Source organism: Macaca thibetana, chromosome 13 (assembly GCF_024542745.1).
Source record: "Macaca thibetana thibetana isolate TM-01 chromosome 13, ASM2454274v1, whole genome shotgun sequence".
NCBI classification, from domain to species: Eukaryota; Metazoa; Chordata; class Mammalia; order Primates; family Cercopithecidae; genus Macaca; species Macaca thibetana.
In genome coordinates, this window is record NC_065590.1 from 80,165,314 (window position 1) to 80,187,672 (window position 22,359).

At 55.4% G+C, this 22,359-nt stretch overlaps 2 protein-coding genes across 5 annotated transcripts in view; both read right to left on the reverse strand.

Moving 5' to 3' along the window:
* Nucleotides 1–8,792, reverse strand: part of KHK (ketohexokinase) — a 14,476-nt gene extending 5,684 nt beyond the window's left edge. The window contains exons 1-5 of one of the 4 annotated variants that reach the window (XM_050753836.1): nucleotides 8,590–8,792; nucleotides 8,067–8,297; nucleotides 2,619–2,735; nucleotides 452–586; nucleotides 129–263 (exon numbers count right to left, since the gene is read on the reverse strand). In XM_050753836.1, the coding sequence (XP_050609793.1) occupies nucleotides 129–263; nucleotides 452–586; nucleotides 2,619–2,735; nucleotides 8,067–8,158 (479 nt within the window). In that variant the 5' untranslated portion in view covers nucleotides 8,159–8,297; nucleotides 8,590–8,792. Of the gene's footprint in view, nucleotides 1–128; nucleotides 264–451; nucleotides 587–2,618; nucleotides 2,736–8,066 lie in introns of all 4 variants that reach the window. The other 3 variants (XM_050753835.1, XM_050753838.1, XM_050753837.1) reach the window with 3 other exon arrangements.
* Nucleotides 1–16,909, reverse strand: part of LOC126933728 (EMILIN-1) — a 150,440-nt gene extending 133,531 nt beyond the window's left edge. Inside the window, exons 1-8 of the mRNA XM_050753783.1 lie at nucleotides 16,254–16,909; nucleotides 15,188–15,307; nucleotides 14,506–14,726; nucleotides 11,410–13,338; nucleotides 10,889–11,005; nucleotides 10,411–10,428; nucleotides 10,122–10,259; nucleotides 9,479–9,735 (exon numbers count right to left, since the gene is read on the reverse strand). Of these exons, the coding sequence (XP_050609740.1) occupies nucleotides 9,479–9,735; nucleotides 10,122–10,259; nucleotides 10,411–10,428; nucleotides 10,889–11,005; nucleotides 11,410–13,338; nucleotides 14,506–14,726; nucleotides 15,188–15,307; nucleotides 16,254–16,423 (2,970 nt within the window). The 5' untranslated portion in view covers nucleotides 16,424–16,909. The remainder of the gene's footprint in view (nucleotides 1–9,478; nucleotides 9,736–10,121; nucleotides 10,260–10,410; nucleotides 10,429–10,888; nucleotides 11,006–11,409; nucleotides 13,339–14,505; nucleotides 14,727–15,187; nucleotides 15,308–16,253) is intronic.
* Nucleotides 16,910–22,359: the final 5,450 nt, after the last annotated feature.

Below are 22,359 nucleotides of genomic sequence, written 5' to 3' on the forward strand. Positions count from 1 at the left end.
CAGGGGAGCAATTTCTGGTACACAGAAGCCACAGAGGGGGCAGTTGGGATGCCCACAGTGGCGAGTAAGGGAACTGATTGAACCAGCTGATTGGGGGGTTGTAGCGGGGCGAGGCCAGGGGGCCTTACGTGTCATGGAGCACAATGGTACGGTTTCCATTGGAGTTGTTGATGATGCAGCAGGAGCTGGGGGTGTCCCCCTTGCTCTGCCAGGCCACCTGAGACACGTCCACACCCCGCCGCCTGAAGTCGGCCACCAGGAAGCTTAGGGTGGAGGCGGGGCCCGGAAAAGGGTAAGGAGACACAGATTAGAGCCTGCAAGTGGCCTTGACCTCCAATAGGAGTGGAGAGAGGGTGCTGGAGCACACGAGCCTCTAAGAGAAGAAGAGTCCTGTTCTGGGAGTTTTGGTGACGGCGGCAGCAACTGGCAAGGCACAGACAGTTGTACAAACCTGTCGTAGTATAGGATGGTGCGGCTACCACTGGCCTCGTTGATGATGACCGTGGCGATGGGGATGGAGCCCGTGGTCTGAAAGACCGTGTAGCGTAGGTCCACAGAATAGCGGCGGAGGTCATCCAGGACAAAACTGCCAGGGCGGAGTAACCCGAAGCGGGTGGGGTTCGACAAGGGTTTTGGGGACTGGAGGGTAGCTGGCAGGGCCACTAGGGACCCTGAAAGGCAGGGGTGCAAGCAAAGGGGCTGGGAGAGAACTAGGAATCATATTCTTGCCACAGGTAGTGCAACAGGGCAAGAGATGCAGGAGTGCAGAGCCTGGAGTTCAGAGAGAGAAACACTAAGGGCCATCCTTTTAGGTCTTGGCTGAAGCACGCTCCAATCCTGACTTTTTCAGTCCAACTCAAGCTGGAAAATATTTGCTCCTGTTCGTAAAGCTAGACAGGACCCTAGAACCTGTACCCTGTTTGAACCAAGCAGGTGGGGGCACCGTGGCTGGTTTCCTGCAATGCCCAAGCAGGATTAATAATTAATCTCCAAGGCAATACTTTGCCCCCAGCTGTCCTCCACAAGCTCATCCATGGTGCTGTCCTCTCTGAGTCCCTCCTAGTCCTAATGCTGTGATTCCTCTCACTCTGCCTGCCTCCAGGAGGCCCAGCCTGGAAGTGGTGCTGCCTTGGTGAGCCAGCTCACTGCTCAGTCCTCCTGCAGTCAGGTGAACCCTCCTGGGCAATTAGCTGGCTCCCCGTGCCTGATGCCATTCAGTGTGGGCCTGGTCCAGGACTCTCTCTCAGAATGCCCTCCACGCAGAGTGAGCCCCGGGGCAAGGATAAGAGGTCAGCCCCAGCCCTTCTAGCCCTCTCTGGACATGCACTGTTCTGTGCTCAAGAACTGGCAATTATGCCCAGCAGTGCAGCCACCATCCTGGCCAGAGCCCGCTTTCAGCAACACCAAAGCTGGATAATACAGATTTGCATGAAGATACCAAGTCAGGGCATCATCCCTTCACTTACAACTCCCTTGAATAGTAGCTTTCCCAAAGCATTGGAAATATGGTTTGGTTTGCCAAATAACGTTTGCACCCCAGTGCCTGGGACATGGTAGGTGCTCTCTAAATGTTTGTCAAGACATGGGGAGAATTCTGAATAGCCCACCCATCAGCATGATTGCTGTGTAAATGATAGTCGACCACCCTAAGCCAGAGCCACAGTCCTGCCTCCAGCTCAGAGGAAAGGAGCTATTGAAGAGGTTTAATGAGTCACCAGCCCTTGGCTCTGAGCCGTCCTGTCCCATCTCACAGGGCAGATTCTCTCCCTCTATTCTCTTCCTGCCAGTTCATCAAGGCAGGCAGTTTGGCTGTAGCTCAGGTGGGTGGACTCTGCCAGCAGCCCCCTTCAAACCAGGGTTCAAAGGGCTGCCCTTCACAGGCCAGCAACCTGGCAGCCTGCCCCGGTGCCCACAGTGTGCAAAGTGTGGGCCTCACCTCCTGATAAGTGCTTGCTGAGTCGGCAGCGCCAGGGGTCAAAGGGTTCTGAGGTCCCTGCAGCAGCCAACATGGAGGGCGTGCATGAACCACTTAGGGCTATAGCCCTGACAGCCGGGGAGCTGGAAGGTGTGGGTTCTGAGCCCAGCTTTAGCACGTGGTTTCAGGGTGTCCTTGAACAGGGTACTCTCACTGCTTCAGTGAACAACAGGGACATGAGCACCAGCCCTGCCCCTCAGCTGGGACAGAAACTACGGGCCTGGACCTGGGGGCCGTGGATGGTGGCCATTCCTGAGGGAGGATGGGTACTGTGTGTCCCTAACTGTCTTCTGCCTCAAGCATGGCCAAGATAAGGGACTTAAGATAAGGCAAAGGAAAATCCACCGCAGAGTCTGCAGGAAGCAAGGAAGGAGAAGGGAAGAGGCTGAAGCAGGCTCCAGGAAGTGTCCAGGAAACAAGCTGTGGCAAGGAAAGCTTCACAGGGGCAGCATCAGCCCTCAAACCACAGAGAGGCCGCGCCAAGGCAGGGCTGGGAGTCTGGTGCTCCACTGTGCCCCCTCCCCGCATTTCTGCCGGACACAACCCATTTCTAATCCCCCACCCACCCAGGGTGGACACATCTTTCTTCTCCCCCCACGATGCAGGCAGGCCTTCCCCAGTGGACTCTCCCTCCTGGACTTACTCAGCAACATGGCCAGGGGCCATTGAGCCCATGAAGGCACAGGGGGCTCCGAGCAGGGAGAGAACGGTGCAGGAGTTGGACGCGTTGCCTCCGCGTTGCCATCTCTGGGACAAGCACCTGCAAAGCAAAGGGAGGGTCCCTGCAGCCCCAGCAGGCTGGTCCCAAACACAGTCCCCTGTATAGGGGCCTAGAGAATGTGACAGCTGGGGACTCTTCTCAGAAATCATCTAGGCCACCGTCTCACTTTGTACCTGGGGCAGCCGAGGCCGGCCAAGGGAAGGAGCTTGGCTGACAGTGGTGTCTACCTCCCCAGCCGAGGCTAAATTCAAGCTCACAGCAGTTCCTTTCGATATTTCCATCTATTCCTAGGGCATCAGGAAACCACTCACTTGGGTCCATCACTATTTGAGAGCCCCACTAACTCCAGGTCATCTCCTCCTCACCTTTTACTCCAGTCAGAGCTGCTCTGGAGGCTGCACCTTTGGCCTCCTCCTTGAGTACTGGAGCAACTCCAAGGGCCTTGGGGACTAAGTGCCTCTTCCCAAAGGTATCACATTTACATCTACCCCTGTCATAGGAGTGTCTACTTCAATAGAAACTGCAGAGCTATAAAATCAAATGAGTAAGACAGGACAGCAAACCTGGACGTTGGTCATTTAAGAAGTGGCAGCAGGGAGCACTTCTCCATCTTTACTAAGAACCGATCAAAAGGAAACTAACAAGACACACATGAAGGGCTACATTGTCGTTAGCAGCAAAAATGATAACTTTCACATACAGGGTCAAAGCACTGATCCTCTCACAGTGTCACTGGAGCCCAAATGAGAAGTCATTGATGAATGTTATTACTTTTGAGGTAAGAATGGTGTTGTTATTTCTATTGTGCCAGATCCAATAATAATAATAATTGTGGCAGTTTACAATAAAAGGAACAGTACCAAAGAACCACTAATTAAGAGAAAAAACTGAACCAGAATTTTTAGGCCAAAGCATATTTGTACACAAAACTTCAGTTTTGGGAAAAGGGGAGCATGATGTCATTAGAAAAAAATTATAGTAGGCCAGGGTGCGGTGGCTCATGCCTATAATCCCAGCACTTTGGGAGGCCAAAGCAGGAGGATCACTGGAGCCCAGAAGTTCAAGACCAGCCTGGGCAACAAAGGGAGATTTTGTCTCTAAAAAAAAATTAAAAAATTAACTGGGTGTGGTGGTGCATACTCAGGAGGCTGAAGTTGGTGGAGCGTATGAGCCTGGGAGGTTTAGGCTGTAGTGAGCCATGATACTGCACTCCAGCCTGGGTGGCAGAGTAAGATCCTGTCTCAAAAACAACAATAACAACAATGACAAAGGATAGTAATTTTTTTTTTTTTTTTTTTTTTTGAGACAGAGTCACTCTGTCACCCAGGCTGGAGTACAATGGCATGATCATGGTTCACTGCAGCCTCAACCTCCCCTGCTCAACTGATCCCCCCACCTCAGCCTCCTGAGTAGCTGGGATTATAGGTGTACATCACCATGCCCTGCTAATTAAAAAAATTTTTTTGTGGAGATGGAATCTCCTTATGTTGCCCAGGCTGGTCCTGAACTACTTGGCTCAAGCGATCCTCCTGCCTTGGCCTCCCAAAGTGCTGGGATTGTAGGTATGAGCCACTGCACCCAGCTGGTCAAAGATTTTCAAGCTGGCTGGGCGCGATGGCTCACAACTGTAATCCCAGCACTTTGGGAGGCTGAGGTGGGAGGATCACGAGCTCAGGAGTTCAAGGCCAGCCTGGGCAAGATGGTGAAACCCTGTCTCTATTAAAAATACAAAAATGAGCCAGATGCGGTGGCAGGTGCCTGTAATCCCAGCTACTTGGGAGGCTGAGGCAGGAGAATCGCTTGAACCCAGAGGGTGGAGGTTGTAGTGAGTCGAGATCACGCCACTGCACTCCAGCCTGGGCAACAGAGTAAGACTCTGTCTAAAAAAAAAAAAAAAAAGAAAAGAAAAGAAAAGACTTTCAAGCTGAGCTTTACAGAAATTTTTATGAAAAGAAAGGAGGAATCTTGAGGGATCTGTGACTTGATCAATAGTGAAGGACAAAGCTGACGTGGGAACCCAAGTTTCCTGACACCAAAGCCATTGCTATTTACTCCGTATTTTAAAACTAAAAGTAGTTAGGCCCAAGCTTTGATGAGGTTTCTAAGAAAGGGTATAGAATTTTACTCTGGGACGGCCAGGCACGGAGGCTCACGCCTGTAATCCCAGCACTTTGAGAGGCCAAAGTGGTTGGATCATGAGATCAGGAGATCAAGACCATCCTGGCTAACACGGTGAAACCCCGTCTCTACTAAAAATACAAAAAATTAGCCAGGCGTGGTGGCGGGCGCCTGTAGTCCCAGCTACTCAGGAGGCTGAGGCAGGAGACTGGCATGAACCCGGGAGGCGGAGCTTGCAGTGAGCAGAGATCGCGCCACTGCAGTCCAGTCTGGGTGACAGAGCAAGACTCCGTCTTAAAAGAAAAAAAAAAGGAAAGAAAAAAAAGAAAAGAATTTTACTCTGGGGAAACCTTCAAAGTCACACTGATATTTCCTGTGCAGAAATGCTCAGCTGAAGGCTGGGCACGGTGGCTCACGCTTGTAATCCCAGCACTTTGGGAGGCTGAGGCAGGTGGATCACCTGATGTCAGGAGTTTGAGACCAGCCTGACCAACATGGAGAAACTCCGTCTCTACTAAAAGTACAAAATTAGCCGGGTGTGGTGGCACATGCCTGTAATCCCAGTTACTTGGGATGCTGAGGCAGGAGAATCACTTGAACCCAGGAGGCAGAGGTCGCAGTGAGCCAAGATCGCACCATTGCACTCCAGCCTGGGCAACAAGAGCGAAACTGTCTCAAAAAAGAAAAAAAAGTGCTCAGCTGAGCAGGGGGATGCTTTCTGGAAGTCTCTCGTTGGTATGGACTCTGGGAGGCAGGGGACATGTCCCGGGGTCTGGCTGAGCTCCAGGTGGCAGCTCCTGAGAGTCCCCAACTGCCTATGAAGCACAGAGACCCTGGGACAGGCGGGGCTGAGACACCCAGGAAGGTCTGGGTCCCCACTCGGATGTGCTTCTCTGGGAGGCACAACAGTCCAGGAGCCAGGCTGCAGGGAGCCAGAGCCATGGGGCTGTGGGGGAGGCATGGCCTGGAGGGCAGGGAGCATGATGGATTGGGGAGGGGCTCTTTAGAGAGGGACCTCTCTCAGTGCCCACCTTCAGAACCTGCCCCATCAGTGTGGGCGCTAGCAGGACCTCCTTCCCCTACCTTCCTGACAAAATTAAGCTGAGAGGAAATGGGACTTCAGCTCTGACAGAGGTGCTGACTCTTTCCCCAGGCTCTCCACGGTCCTCGGAGAACCCGTGGCCCTGGAATTTGCACTGTTCCCCTGAGATGAACCCAACTCCTCACTGAGTGCCATGCCCTGGGGCTGCCTCGACCTTGCACAGCGGGTTAGATCCACACAGTGGCATGCCTGTGTCCCTTCCCCACTGTCCCTGCACCCCTGGCAAGGGGCCCTAACCTCTGGCAAACCAAAGTAAAGGGTCAACTCCAAGAACAGCAAAGGGTATACAGGAGATGACAGAGGGCAGGGACCCTGGACTCCATGCTAGGAGCTGCAGCTGCTGCTGTGCCACCATTTAACTCTGTGGCCTTAGAAAACTTCTCCAAATCTTCAGCTTCTTTATGTATATAAAAGATTTCACTGATCTTTACACAGTTTCCATGGGCTGCTGGGAGGAGAGTATAAAATAATATATGTGATGGTGCTTTGTGACCCCAAAGCCTGGGGAGTGCTGGGGTCTCTCACCTCAGTTAGCCTCTCAGTCATCAGTGCTGTCGTGTCTTTCTGGAGTTCAGTCTTGAACTGCCTCTTATCCAGTTCTTAGCTGGGACAACTAATATAGCCCAGGAGCAATTCTCAATGTTCTAAGCACTCACTGACTGCACCAAGAGAAAGCTAGTGTCCCGCCCCACAGAAATGCCTTCACAGCATTACAGCATAACTAATGGTGGGGCCCTTAGCAAGAGGAAATACAAGAACCAATAAGCCGGGTGTGGTGGCTCATGCCTGTAATCTCAGCACTTTGGGGGACTGAGACGGGCAGATAACTTGAGGTCAGGAGTTTGAGACCAGCATGGCCAACATGTCTCTACAAAGAAAAGCCCTGTCTCTACAAAAAAAAAACAAAAGCAAACAAACAAACAAAAAGCCGGGCATGATGGCATACGCCTGTAATCCCAGCTACCCAGGAGGTTGAGGCAGGAGAATTGCTTGAATCCAGGAGGCGGAGGTTGCAGTGAGCCAAGATCGTGCCACTGCATTCCATCCTGGGCAACAGAGCGAGACTCCATCTCAAAAAGAAAAAGAACCAACAAATCAGCTGGATGCAGTGGCTCACGCCTGTAATCCCAGCACTTTGAGAGGTCAAGGCAGGAGGACTGCTTGAGCCCAGGAGCTCAAGACCACCCTGATCAACATAGTGAGAAACCATCCCTACACAAAATTTAAAATACAGCTCTGACAGTGACGTGCGTGTGTAGTCCCAGCTACTCAGGAGGCTGAGGTGGGAGGATCACTTGAGTCTGGGAGGTCAAGGCTGCAGTGAGCCTGGTTGCGCCGCCACTGCACTCCAGCCTGGAGGACACAATGAAACCCTGTCTCAAAAAAAAAAAAAAAAAAAAAGAACCAACAAGTGACTTCAGTTTCCAGCAGACAACTGAGAAGGATGTTTCCACTACTAAACAGTGTTCACTGACCTTTGTGAAGAGGACTTCTGGTAAACTCCTCTTGGAATTTAGCACCAGGAAAAAGCTTGCCGGGGCTCATGAATCAGTTCTATCCATACATAAACCATGACATCTCATGTTTGTCTCCAGTACCAGCAAGCCCTGAGCTATAGTCAAAGCTCAAATACCACGGTCTTAAATGTTCTGCAACAGTGTAACTGTACATACTTTTTACTGTAAACTACCTCAAATCTTTCTCAGGAATAGGTGCGAGATATGTGTGATAAATAAGTTAGAAGTAAATGTTGATGAGAGGCAAGTGGGTTTAAAAAGCAGCAGCAGAAGCAGGAAACGGGTCCTGCACCTTGGTAGCTGTGTGCCCCTGGATAAGCCCCTTCGTCTCTGAATCTATACTTGCTTATCAGTAAAATGGGGATCCTGATGCCTGACACCGTCCCTAAGTTGAAATGGAAATTGGCTAACACAATGCTATTAAATCCTGGGTCGTCTTATTAAAGACCTCATTCCTTCCTCTCTTCTCTCATACTGGGAGCCCCCCGAGGACTCCCGGGTAGAGGGCGCCGGTCCGGCCTTGAAGCTGGGCTCTCAGGGCCTCACTGCGGGGTCTCTGCAGCCTCGGTCGCTGGCACAAATGCTGGACTGCAGCAGCCGCTGGGGTCCCCTAGGGGACCTGGGCGCCCCTACCTTATCTCTGAGTCCTCCTTAGGGTACTTGTCCACCAGGCTGATGACGTCCAGCACCACTAGCCCCACGCACAGGATCTGCTTCTCTTCCATGAGGCTGATCCCAGAGCTTCCTGCCCGCCCGACTGACGGGTTCCTCCCGGCCTCTGCCTGTTATCCAGGAGGATGGTGTCCTCGCTCCCAGCTGCCCTGGCTCCTCCTCCGCGTGGGAGCTCCTCCTCCAGGGAGCCACCTGCAGCGGCGAGGGGTGCAGGAAACGAAAGGAGCTGGGCCTTTGCTCCCGACACCCGAAGACCCAAGCTGGCCTAGGAAAGCCAACCGGGAGGTCTTGGCCCCCGGTCTTCCCGTAGCAGGTTGCCTGGGCCTGCAGATGGCAACGCCTCCCACTTCTCAGCCTCAGTTTCCTCGCTTGTCAGATGGACTCGGAGCTGATGCAAACCTTTCTAAAGCGCGGCTAAGCGATCTCGAGAATGCAAAGAGAAAATGCGCTGGAAATGCGCTACGTGCCCCGCCCTCTGCTGCACCTGCGTCTCGGACTCCCGACCCTGGACCCGCGAGGTAGAGCTGGGCCTGCATCTGCAGCCCTGCCTGAAGACCGTGGTCGCGGCTGCCGGGCCCCGCCCGGGTTAGTCCCAGCCGAGGCCACGCCTCCGCCGCGGAGCAGCGGGACCCGCCGGGTGGGCGGCAGCCTCACTTGGCGGGAACGCCGAGCGCCCCCTGGCGGACGCCGGCGAAATGGGCGGGACGCTAGGGAGATGTCGCAGAAGCCGGGCAGGCGCCGCTTGCTGCCTGAGCCAACCGCCAGCAGCCCCGAGCCGGGCGGAGGCGGCGAGCGCAGTGCGGTACCCGGGGTTCCCTCCGGAGGCCACGGTCTCTCCCGCCCCGTGCCCTGTGCACGCCTGGCAGCCCCCGACCCCGTACCGGAGCAGAACGGTTCGTTTAGTTTTTTTTAGAAAAACCAAGTGTCTTTATTCCTGGATCGTTTAGTACGGCGGTGGGCGGCGCCCGCGCGGGGGAGCCTGGAGCCCCAGGGACTCTGCCTGGAGGGCCAGTGGAGGGAGCGGAGGGTGCGAGGATCGGCTCTTCCGCAGGCCGGCCCTGGAGGGGTTCCGGGGGTATCGCGCCAGGCCAAAAGTCTCCATGGGCGGCCCCGGGCCTCCCTGAGCCGGCGCGCCCCGGGCCTGGGGAGAGGCCCCTCTGGGCGCGGTGCCGCTGCGGGCCCGGGTGCGGCGCTCGCCCAGGGCTGGGTGCTGCGTCCCAGGCGGGAGCCCGGGAGCCTGCCGCCCCCGCTGTCTCTTCAGCCGGCGTAGACACGTCGGGCGGGACCCCAGTCTACGCGTGTTCAAGCTCTGGGTCCCCATAGAGCAGGGCCCCGCTGAAGATGGTGAGCGGCTCCTCCGAGTGCGCCAGCTGCCCCATGACCAAGTCGACGCAGACCGTGTCCCCGGCCTGCAGCGGCAGGATGAGGCTGAAGACGCCCAGGGTGCCCGGGCTGGGCTGGCTCTCGGCCACCGGCTTATTCTCCAGGCCCTCGGGCTCGTAGCCGCCGGAGTCTACGCGGGCCACGCCCTGGTTGGAGCGGGACAGCACGGCCTCCACTTTCTCGTGCCGGTGCCCAGTCAGCACCGCGCTCAGCAAGTAGCGTCCGGCCAGTGGCGCTGTGAACACGCCTGGGAACAAGGATAGCAGTCAGGGGGGCCAGGGAAGCTCCGGGGAGCGCACCAGAACTCCTGGACTCTGGAGGGACCCGCTGGGTCTTTTCCCCTCACTGGAATGCAAGCAGCAGGGAACTTGGGGCTTTGTTCACTATGCATCCCCAGCCCTTAAAACAGTGCCTGGGCAGGAGCAGACCCCAGTAGAGATCTGCTGAATGAATGAATGAATGACTACTACTTCTCCCCACTGGCTGAGAATGAATAAATGAAGAGCGAGCCGAGGTCTCCCCAAATCAGAGAATGAAAAGATTCACACTGTCGGAAGAGGCAAGAATGGGAAGATAACACTGCACACCTTACCCATTTCTCCAACTGTTCAACCCAGCCCCTCCCAGGCCTACCTGTCTCTGGATCATAATAGCCTCCATCATTGAGCAGGACTCTGTCGAAGGGGACCGTGCCTGGTTCAGACCGGGGCAAACTCAGGGCAGCTGAAAATGCCACTCGGGGCACAGGGGCTGCTGGTGCCCCCTCCACTCCTGAGCAGGAAGGGTGGGTGTTAAAGGGGATGCTCAGGGCAGAGTGCCAGCCCCCTTCCCCTGCTGGATCCCCAGCCCAGGGCTGCCCGAGGACCTCCATCCTCCAACCCCTAGTCGCTTCTCCCCCAAGAATCAAATGAAAGGCACTCACCCTGTTCACCTTGAGGACCTGTGAGAAGAGGAAAGGGAGCAGTGAGAAGTAAAGCAGCTCTCACTAAGTCACTCAGCAAACATCTGCTGAGGCTCTCCTGTTGTGCTGGGTGCTACATGGACTTCAAAGAAGGAATTGGGGTATCAAGAAAAATAGGAATAGGTAGGGTCCATTCTGTTCAACTGCTGGGCCATCCCAGCTTTTCACACCCCAGTCAGCCATAATAGACTCAGCTTTAGTCTCCAGTACTGCAGTGGGGCCAACATTATCCATTAGCCTCCTATTACCCATTAACCAAACACAGTGACTATCACAGTTCCTCCTCACTTTCCTCTGATTTTCCCTATCAGTCAAGTAGGACCCAATTCCCCTTGTCAAGTTCAGAGTGGAATGTCAAGCCTGGGGCTGCCAGAGGGGGTCAGGGTTGGAGGGTGGGCAGTGGCAACCCTGACTGCAGCAAGGGTCTCAGTGCACATACCTGGTGGCCCAGTGGGCCCCTCTTGCCCGTCCTTGCCTGGCGATCCTGGAGGTCCAGCAGGGCCTGGGGGCCCCTGCAGCCCAGGAGGCCCTGGGGGCCCAGCCTCTCCTGCAGGCCCTACAGTGACAAAATTGAGTTGAAAGAGGGCCATAAAAGGAGTTTCCAATGGGTAAGGAAGGTGGGTGGTGGCTTCATGAACAGGGAGAAGATAGATGGAACAGGTGGAGCTTTGCAGACTGAGGGGGCGATGGGGTCCCTTGCTGCATATGCTGGATCCCTGGCTGGCACAGCAACATCCTCTCTCCACCCACAGGCCTAGTGAGCAGCCAGAGGGAGGGCAGGGAGCTAGGACCTTGCATCCTCTCTTGCAGGCAAACTCTAACACCTGGAATAGTGGTTGGGGCTGCAATTCATGCTGGGAAAAGCAAGGAGAAAGCAGATGAGTTGGAAGCTGGGCTGGGGGAGGGGGAAGAAAAATAAGGGGCTTGAAAGGGGTCCCCTCATGCCTTTTGTCCCCTCACCAGTGAGGTCCTTCAGGCTAAGCTGGTGCAGACGGTCCTCCAGGAGCTGTAGGGAGCTGTTAAGGGCACCGAGCCGCCTGCCCAGACCCGCCTGTCCCCCCACCAGCTTCTCCAACAGGGCTGCCTGCGTCTGGCTGGTGGTGTTGGTTTCCCGTAGCCCGGCCCAGAGCCCAGCCACGTGTCTGGAAAGGCCCTCGCGCAGGCCCTGCAGTCCCCCAGCCACAGTGTCCAACCGTTCACAGACACCTTCAAGACGGCCCAATCGCCCCTCTAGGCTGGGGCACTGGCCGGCCTGTGCCTGTCCCTCCTCCAGGCCTCGGAAGCGCTCCTCACTCTCCGTAGCATGCTCTGTGGCCTCCTGCTGCAGCCTATTAATCTCAGAAATAATGCGGTCTTTGGTGGCCCCCAGGTCAGCCAGATCAGCGCCCTGGCCCTCCACAGTGGTCTGGAGCTCATTCAGTGAGTCATTGAGGGAGCTGAAGGTGAGAATAACCTCAGAAAGCTCTCCTTGCAGGGCCTGCAGGGCTGAGCCTGAGCTGCCCCCAAACACGCTGAAGCCGTCCAGGGGCCCACGGCTTGGTCCCCCAACACCTGGACCAGCCCCAGGACCCCGAGGAGGCAACAGGGGGCAGGAGCAGCGCTCCACACCATCCCGAAGGCGGCCTAGTTCCTCTTGAACTCCACCACAGGCCCCACATCCCTCATCCCCATGGGCCTGCAGCAGCCCCTCCAGTTGGCCTAGCCGGGCCGCAGTGAGATTCAGCCGTAATGTGAACTCTGCAGCTGTCTCGTCCTGGGCATCTACACGATCCTGGAGCCGGCCCACAACCCCTTGTAGTCCCTCCAGCATGGCCTGCCGGGCCTCCCCCGCTGCTTCCACCGTGTGCAGGCCTGAGCCCACCAGCCGCAGCTGTCCCTCACTGTCCAGCACCCTGCGTTCCAAGGCACTGAGGATCTCGCTGACCTGAGAGTCCTGCTCCCCAGGGGCCCCAGAGCAGAGCTGCCCGCATGCCTGCATGGCCCCCGCCACCTGCTCCTCCAACAGATCCAGCCGCCCCCCCAGCTCCCCGCTCACATTGGCCAGCAGCGCCCCCAGCTGCTCTAGTCGGCCCCGGGCAGCAGGCAGCCAGTGGCTCAGCCCCCCAGGAGCCCCAGGCCAGCTCTCCTCCTGCTCCTCCGAGGGGCCCAGGGTGGAGTTGAAGCGGTCCTCCAGGCGAGACAGGCGGGAGGCCAAGCTGGTGTAGCCTGGGGGATGGCCCCCCTGCCCCGCAGCTCCTCCCAGCTCTGTGCCTCGCCGCCCACTCAGCACTGTCACTGAGCCGGCCACCACATCCAGCCTGCGCTCCAGCTCTGCCAGTCGCCGGCCCAGCTCTGGAGAGCAGCATTCCTGAGGGGGCCTGCGTCCCACGGCCAGCCCGGGGAGGTGCCGTTGCTGCCCCTCCACGGAGGCCAGCAGCTTCTCCAGCGCTCGCAGCCGCTCCCTGTCCTCCTGCTGCTGCCGGCGGAAGCCATCCAGCCCGGCCAGGCACACAGAGCAGGACTCCTGCAACCGCTGCTCCAGCTGCCGCAGCAACTCCTCACTGGGGCCCGGAGGGGCTGAGGCTGGGGCTGGGGCCCTGCTGCCCCCACTGCTGCTGCTGCCGCCATGATGGTTGTTGAGGTGACCCAGCTCCTGGTCGTGGGTGGAGACGCGGGTGTCCAGGAGCTGCAGCTGGTGCTGGATCTCGTTGAGGGTTTCATGCACCCCAGGGCGGGCAGCCGCGTCAGCTGGCTGCTGCCTCCCGTTGAAGGCTGTCTCCACAGCCCTCTGCACATCCTCTGCCAGGCGCCCGCTCAGTCCTTGCAGGACGCCCCGCAGACCTTGCAGCTCCTTGGTCAGGCTCTGTACCTGTTCCTCCAGCTGCTGCACCTTCTCTGACTCCCCAGGACCTAAGGAGAGGGGAAGGCAGAAGGCAGAGAGGCTGGACCCCAGAGTTCAGGGCCCCTGCTCACCCCAGCTCCAGCAAGGGTAAGATGCCCAGGCTGGCTCTCTCTCTCCTTTGGGTGATTTTGGCAAGATGAAAAAAAGGAAACTCCATTAACTGAATGCCTCTAGGCCAAATTTGAACATGACTCTGTTCTCCAACAACTCCCCTGGGGAGATACCATGAACTCTTCCCATCATATAGGCTGGGAAACTGGACCAGAGATATTAGGAGCCTGACTATGGATCACAGGTTTAATAAGTGGCAATGCTAAGTTTCAAACCTCGACCATCTATCCGGCCCCCAGGTCCACGTCCTTTCCACCTGCCCAGAGTGCCTCTTAACTTCTCGGAAACTCTTTCCTTTTCTGTGAAAGGATAATGACACTCTTCTGTCATGGGGCTGTCAAGAGGGGCGAAATGGGAGTGTAGGGGAGGCACTTTGGATGCCACAAGAGCAGCTACCACTGGGTGACACTTCCTTCCCTGAAACACCATGGGGACAAAGAAGAGGCTCTGTGGACGGTGAGAGTTGGCCAGGAGTTCCTGTTTGCATAATTATAGTACGGCTATCTCGGGGCAGGGAAACAGCACATCCGGTGTGCAGCAAGCAGGAGGGAAGGCAAGCCACAGGGACTGCTGCATGCTGGGACCTGCGGTCTACAGAGGCCACGGAGGGGTCTGGGATCTGTAGTCAGGTGCAATGCATGCTAGGATTTGTAGTCTCAACTGTCTGTCCCCATGGACCAAGCTTCTCAAAGGAATGCCCCCTTCTCCTGCAGCTGTTTGAAGGATCTTGGCCACATGTGGGCGTGTGCGAGCACCTTCTCTTTCTCAGCCTTCTTTTTCTGTCTCTCCATCTTTTGCGTGCTCGCTGTCTCACATACAAACACCAAGAGAGACACACACACCCACACACACATACGCACGCGCGTGTGTGCGCACACATAAACACACACACACACACACACACACGGGCAGGGAATCTCTGCGATCTCACTAACTCCCTTCTGCCCCTCTCTTCTTTCTGGCATAGAGCATGGGGGATTCCCCCAGCAGCCTGGCCCCGCATTTCCCATTGCATCGGATCACCATCTGGCACTTGCCGCCCTCGAAGCAGCTCCCACACTCACCTTCTCCCCCCAGTCCACTGAGGGGGCTGCCCGCACTGGAGCCAGAGAGGTTGGGACGGGCAGGCCGGGGCAGGGGCCGTGGTGTGGAAGATGCAGGCCCCAGCGCTGGAGCAGGACTCTCAGCACAGTCATCGCCCCCGTAACCCTGACAGCACCTCCACTCCATGTCGGTCACTGTCTTGTAGGCCACACGGTAGCGAGGGCGGAGGAAGCGGCGGTACCTGGCAGAGGCAGAAGGAGGCCTCTTTATTCCTCCCTGTATTGTTAGTGACCCTGGTCCCTGTCCCAAGGGGTGGGCAGCTGCTGGTGGGCATGGCCTGTCCCTCAGGCTGGGTCCCTCTTACTGTCCAACATGTGGCCTTGCTCAGCTGACAGCTGTCAGCTTTTTGGTCAAGGGCTAAATCCCTGCTCTTCCTTCCCTTGCCCTGCGCTGAAACCTTGAACTCCTCTGCTTGAGCCTGAGCCATCCCAGAGAAGGCATCTGGGGCTGGCGCGTGAGGCAGGTTTGCCCTTAGTCTCCCACCAGCCAAACTGTTGTCTCAGTATCTCCTCAAAATGGCTGCGACCCTAGACCCTGTCCTGCCCTTGCTCCCTGCTTTGTACAGACTCCCTGAGTCAGCCACCCACCATCTGCCCTCACCCAGTTCCCACCGAGGGCCCATTCCCCGGCCCTGGGACTCACATGATGCTTTGGGGACACTGGGGTTGGCCCCAGGCACAGGGCTGGTACTTGACATATGTCTCCACTCCATCCTCAAGGACACAGCTCACTGTCCGGGTCACCACATAGGCACACCAGTTCCTGTAGGTACAACCCCCTCTGGGTCCAAGGACCAAAGATACACATCCTGGAGGAGGGCCCAGGGGCTACCAGAGGGGCTGAGGAAGGCTCCAAAGATGCAGGGCCCTTGGGGATCAGTGAGAGCAAGGACTTTGGCAGGGCCACCCTCCCTATCCCCCACGCTTTCCTGTGTAGCAGGGGCAGATAAAGACTTTTCAAGATGGGGAGTGGTGCAGAATGGTAAACCACAACCACAGAGCAGTCAGCCCTCATGGCGGTGAGGCCCTGGGGAGCCTCTGAATGTACACAATCACGTGTGTCCCTTTCTGGGCCTGTCTCAGTCCCCAGTTTGGCATGCCGTGTGCGCACAGCCAGGCTGGGCCCTGTGGGTGATCTGAACACTGGCTTCCACCCCACCCCTCCGGGAGAGGATGGGCAGGCCAGCTCGGGGTTAAGTAGAGAATAAGCCATTGATGAGCCTGCCCCTCTTGAAGTTCTATACTCCTGGCCCCATTCATGCCGGCCTCTGATCTGTGTCTGGCTGAAGGGCTGGAGGGAACAGAGCGGGAGTGGTGTCAGAATTATGGATTACTAGATGGGGCCAAGGGAGCCCTAGAAGGGGACAAAAGGTCTCCCTGAGGCTCTGGGGCTGGGATACAGAGGGCAGCTTGCAGGAAGGCCTGGCCTGCTCCCCTCAGGGCAGCTTCCCTGGGTATATAACTGCAGGGCCCCATGGGGGCATGTGGGAGCAGACCCCCTAGGTGACCCAGGGAGCATATATGTTCAGGGGGTCCTGGAAAAGGTGCTGTGGGAAGGTGGGCATGTGAGGAGCCACCTGATGGATGGGCTTCTCACTCCCCCTCTGCCCTGCATTAGGGGACACAGCCCAGGGCAGAGAGCCAGGCGGAGGTGGCATTCTGAGCCCCTTTTCACCACCCAAGCCTCGGGCTGGGACCCAGACTCTTACCTGTGGCGGCTGGCTGGCCGGGGGGCGCTCTGGGCCTGGGGCCCCCCGGGGCTGAGGGCCCCACTGGACCCCGTGTAGAGGCTGTAACCTCGAGGAGGGTAGCTGGCGGCCCCCGCAGCTGCGGTCAGCAGGCAGCAGAGGTAGCAGCTCCAGAGGGTGCGGGGGGCCATGGTGGGGCGCTCCACAGTGGCCCTCAGAGACTCATCCCGCCCAGCCACTGGCTCCTCTGCCGGCCCCAGGGATGCTGCTGCTCCACAGGACAGCGCGAGCCCGTCCTGTCCGTCCCAGCTTCCTGCCGGCAGCCCCTGTCCACACGTCTTCTCCTTGGCTGCCTGGCCTGACCCCTCTCCCCTCCTCTTTCCTCCTCAGCTCCTGTCCGTCCCTGCTCGGTTCCTTCCGCTCTTCTCTTCACTTCTGAGGGGGTTTGTTTTCTGTGCCCCCTCTGGCCTCTGGTCCCTGCCCCTCTCAGGAGCTGCGGCTCAGAAGTTGCGTCCTGGGCTTCCGCCCCCTCGTCCCAGCTGGCCCTCTTCTGGTCTCCCTGTCCTCTTTCCCTGATGACCGGATCCTGGGGGTGACAGGGCTTTGCCCCTGTGGCTGTTCGGAGGCACGAGAGTGGCCGTGGGGCGGGCCCTGGCCTCCTCCTCCCTGCTGGCTTCCCTCCCTTCCCCCCTGTCTGGCTGGCGGTCCTGCCTCCCCCTTCCTCCCCCCACCTCTCCAACCATCGTGCGCCACATCTGCTTCTTGTTAACTCCGGGAAAGAGGGAAAAAAAAGGAAAAACAGAAATGTGGAGTTGCCGCCGGGCTTGAGGCCAGCCTCTCAGATGGGCCACATGGAGCCAGGGCCAAAGCTGGGAAGGAGGCCCAGGGCTGGTCACTCCGACGGGGAACGGGAGCCAGAGTCGCAGCTCCCCTGGGGCTGGAGCAGGCCTCCCCTGGGGGAGAGGGCCCCAGAGAGGGAGCCCAGAGGGGAGGGCAGGATGGAAGGACTGGACAAGGGAGAATGAACTTGGAGAGCTCAGCAGGACTTCACTCACCATCTAGTCCAGCAGTCTCCTTTTAGAGATGTGAAAATTGAGGTCAGAGTGGGAGAGTAACTTGTCCAAGGTAACACAGCAAATCAGTGGTAAGGCTGAGAACACACACTAAATACCAGGTCAGTGACTTGGGAGAAAGGAGGAGAGGAGAATGTGCTACTGGGCCAGGAAGGAAAAGGAGTCCTTACTCCACTGAGGCAGATGGGAAATCCACAGACGACAGAAGAGGAAGAAAGGGCCGGGTGTGGTGGCTTACGCCTGTAATTCCAGCACTTTGGGAGGCCAAGGCGGGCAGATCACAAGGTCAGGAGTTCAAGACCAGACTGACCAACACGGTGAAACCCTGTCTCTACTAAAAATACAAAAATTAGTCGGGCGTGGTGGCGTGCGCCTGTAATCCCAGCTACTCAGGAGGCTGAGGCAGGAGAATCGCTTGAACCCAGGAGGAGGAGGTTGCAGTGAGCCAAGATCGCGCCACTGCACTCCAGCCTAGGCAACAGAGCGAGACTCTGTCTCAAAAAAAAAAAAAAAAAAAAAAGAGGAAGAAAGGCACCTAGCAATGGGGAGCAGGCTTCTGTCAAGCAGGAGAGGGCACGTGGGCAGGAAGACGAAGAACCTTTCTTAAAGGGATAAATGAAAATGGGTCCTGGGCTTGTTTTGGTGACGGTCAGGCCATAACTGGGTGGAGGTGGGGTGAGGTGAATCGGGACTGACCTCTAGAGCAGCAGAGGCAGTCAGTCCCTAGTCTGGAGGTGAGTCTGATAGCTCTCAGTGACAGGCAAAGGGCCGTCAGCCTGACCTGAAAGTTCCACCTGCGCCATCTTGATCTAAAAGCTTGGTCCCTGTCACCACCTGACCCTCAGTGCTTGACCAGGGTCTGCAGGTGGTGGGATGCTTTGGAGAAAGAAACGGAAGCACAAGACAGAAAGGAGACAGGAGAATGCTGTGTGCCAGGCACTGCGGAGGTGCCCAGGTAGCAAAGGCATAGGTAAGACTCAGACGCTGTCCACTTAGGAGCAACTGAGGTTGTTGGAGAATGGGACATAAGCCCCCAAACAGAGAACTGTCACAAGCCAGGACAGAACAAGTGCCAAGGGGCAGGAAAGAGGGATGATGTATGTTCCAGCTAGGAGGAGGGAAAAGATAGCTGCCTGAGGGAGGCAGTCAAAGGAGAGGCTGGAAAAGACAGAAACTGAACAGCATTGGGGCGGGGGTGAGGGTGGGGGGCAGGAGTCAAGAACAGAGACAAGGCAAGGAGAGAGATTTCAGGCTCAGGAAGAGTTGTCTGCCTCAGTCTCCTCAGCTATAACGCAGGAATAACAGGACTCTCCATCCCACTTTACGAGGATTAAGTAAGTCAATGCGTGTAAACATTCTAGAACAGTGCCTGGCAAATGGTAAATGCTCAATCAACGTTAGCTCTTTTTTTGTGTCAGGAAAAAATGGGACCGAAATTCAGAGAAGTAGATTGTGGAAATTAGGGAGAGGCTCAAATGACTGGTTATGAGGTTGTATTGCAAGTTTTTGAGTAGAAGCATATACGCATACACAAAAGAAGATATTATGAGTGATAATATTGAATACAGTGTCAGAGCACAGGCAGTGTAGCCACAGCTCCTCCTGTCACTATCTATGACCCAGCAAATCCCATGACACCACTGGGAGTCTATGTGTCATCTGAAGTTCCTTCCAACTTCTACATTGCAAAGTGATGCAGTCTTGGGCTCTGGTGGTGACAGTGACCATGAAAAGGCAGGGAACGTTGTAACTGCGTGGTGACTGCCTGAGTAATGAGGAACCAGATGAAGGGAGACACAAGAGAAGATTCCAGATGGGGAAGTCGGGAAGAGAGCAGGTTTGGAGGAAAGAAAAGTGATCGTAGTTTGAACATACTGAATTTAAGATAAGAGTAACACATCCTAGTGGAAACCAGTGTCCAGGATGGTTAGCAATGGTGGACCATTGATTCTTCCAACATATGCAGGGTAATAGGTGGAAGCCATGAGAATGAATGCCATCAAATCATCAACGCAACTCTGAACCATCTTACCTCCGACATCCTATGACCCAGAATGTGACCTTGATGGCTAAGAGAAATGTTTGTGAAAAGACAGGGTCAGGCTGGGTGTGGTGCCTCAAGCCTGTAATCCTAGCACATTGGGTGGCTGAGGTGGGAAGATCACTTGAGGTCAGGAGTTTGAGACCAGCCTGGTCAACATGGTGAACCCCATCTCTACTAAAAATACAAAAATTAGGCCAGGCACGATGGCTCATGCCTGTAATCCCAGCACTTTGGGAGGCCGAGGTGGGCAGATCCCATAAGGTCAGGAGTTCGAGACCATCCTGGCCAACATGGTGAAAGCCTGTCTCTACTAAAAATACAACAATTAGCCGGTGTGGTGGTGTGTGCCTGTAATCCCAGCTACTTAGGAGGCTGAGGCACGAGAATCTCTTGAGCCCTGGAGGCGGAGGCTGCAGTGAGCCAAGATCGCGCCACTGCGCTCCAGCCTGTGCAACAGAGTGAGACTGACTCAGGACAAAACAGTGGGGGTGGTGGTGAAAATGCTGGAACAAACAGAAACGGAAATTTGTAGTTGCCCCTTAGAGCCCTGGGTATCAGCACACAGGGAGATTTGAAGGAAATGTTCACAGGAGATCCCGATTTCAAAGAAGTTGTCAGTGGAAGGCTGCAGATTTGTCCCTGGTCTCCAGGCTCTGGCTCTGGCCCTGGCAGGAAGCCAACCCACTTCCCCTCCAGATTGCCCCAGCTGCTGCTCTGGGTTTTCTTTCTCTGCTCTTCTCCCTCTCCTTGCCCTTAGGAGGCCTCTCGCAACCTGAAAAGTCACCCCAGCCATCTTGTCACTGCCCAGTTGTTACCCATTCCCTCTCCTACACTCTGAAGTTCAAAAATCTGTGTATAATTTAAGTGTATCAAGTAAAAAATATTGGCTTTGAAATATAGTTGCAGTAGGTTGCATTTCATTTGCTTTTATGTAATTAGGAGACAAGACCTAGGAACTGTCATGAATGTTTGTGAAATCACAAAGGTATCAGTGGCTCTGAGTTCACCAGGGAGGACGCTTCCCCTTGCTGGCTTGAGTGGGCAAACAGGCTGCAGTGGAGACTAAAGTTAGAGTGCAGTGGTAGTGGTGATGGTGGCAGTGACATTCTGGTGGTGGTATTGGCAGGCAGCCATAAATTTCCAAAGCAATTGGTAAGAGTTCTTGACCCCCCAAAAAGCTAAGTTCCTGGTGGCACTAGGACATGATCTATTTTACAACCTCTCCAAATTGGGTAATTTCCAAGGATCTAGTGCCAATTGGCCCTACGAGGCAATTAACTCATTCATTCAGCTTCAGTGACTGAGCAATGAGTTCATGACCAGGGTCAGGACAGCCGTGGGCACCAGCAATAAGAAGCATTTTATGTCTAGCCTCTCTGTCAGAGGATTGAATATTGAGAGGGAAAAGGGGGGAATAATACGATTTGGGGCCTGGTGCTGTGGCTCACGCCTGTAATCCCAGCACTTTGGGAAGCCAAAGCAGGAGGATCACTTGAGGTCAGGAGCTGGAGACCAGCCTGGCCAGCATGGTGAAACCCCGTTTCTACCAAAAATACAAAAATTACCTGGGCGTGGTGGCACACTCCTGTAATCCCAGCTACCCAGGAGGCTGAGGCAGGAGAATCGCTTGAACCTGGGAGGCAGAGGTTGCAATGAGCTGAGATTGCATCACTGCACTCCAGCCTGGGTGACAGAGCGAGACTCATATCAAAAATAAAAAAAAAAATAAAAAAAAAAGGTGATTTGGACCTTGGGTCATGCCAATCCACATGGGAATTCAAGTTTGTGGGGAGTCTTGAGCAAAAGCCCACTTTTCTCCAAAGAGATACACTTTACTTTTCCTTTTAGCTCTTCCTCCAGGTTTAATACTTTAGTAGCCCACCTCCCTGAACCCAGTCCCCCTTCTCCCGGGTCTTGTTGCTTTCTCACTCCTGAGCCTAATTCTGGCCAGTCCTTTCCTTGAAAATGTCACACTAATCACAGAGATTGAGCTCCACAAGTGCCCCCCAGTCATTTCCCTCCACATCCTCCCAAATCCCCCCAGGATGAGGCTGTGCCTGTCTCACTTCCCAAATAGTTTTCTATCCAAGCTTGGTTCGAGATATGTCTGTTCTTAGTTAAGTCTAGTTCAGTCTCATAGACTGTTTTTTGTTTCAGTTCTTCTAGGCACTGGGCCAAATGACCCATTCAAGGCTGATAAAGACTCACTGACCTAGGCACAGGAAGTTCTGTGAGGTGAATGAATTTCTGGGTGGTCCTAAAATAAATCCTTTCCCTCTTGTGCCTAACCCTAGGACAACCTACTGAGTCCAGTCTGACCTGGAACATGGAGTGGAGGTAGGAGGAAGAGGTGACACTGCTCTTTCACCAGTTTGTAGAAACTTGGTGAAATCAATTACCTGCTGGGCCTCAGTTTTCTTCCCTTTTTTTTTTTTTTCCTGAGACAGGGTCGGTCTCTGTTGCTCAGACTAGAGTGCTGGAGTGCAATGGTGCAATCTCGGCTCACTGCAACCTCTGCCTCCTGGGTTCATGCAAGTCTCCTGTCTCAGCCTCCTGAGTAGCTGGGATTACAGGCGTGCACTACCAGCTAATTTTTGTATTTTTACTAGAGACGGGGTTTCACTATATTGGCCAGGCTGGTCTCGAACTCCTGACCTCAGGTGATCCACCCACCTTGGCTTCCCAAAATGTTGGGACTACAGGTATGAGCCACCATGCCTGGCCAGTTTCCTTCTTCATGATTCTGAAGGCCCCTTTTGGCTCTGATAGTCTAGAATACTATGCACCTGGGTCAATTGGTTTTAAGCACTTCCAAGGCTTTCTTTCATGTCATTTTCAGTCTAGAAAGTTTAACTTCCAGGGCCGGCCTAAAGGTAGAGCTTATTTTTAAAAGGGAGGGCTAGTTCTGATTCAACAGTAGACCCAAGTGTTTGGTTGGACTTGGATCTGCTTCAAATTTCCAGGAGACATGAAGCATAATGATGTGTAATCCTTAAGACCTAGACCCTTA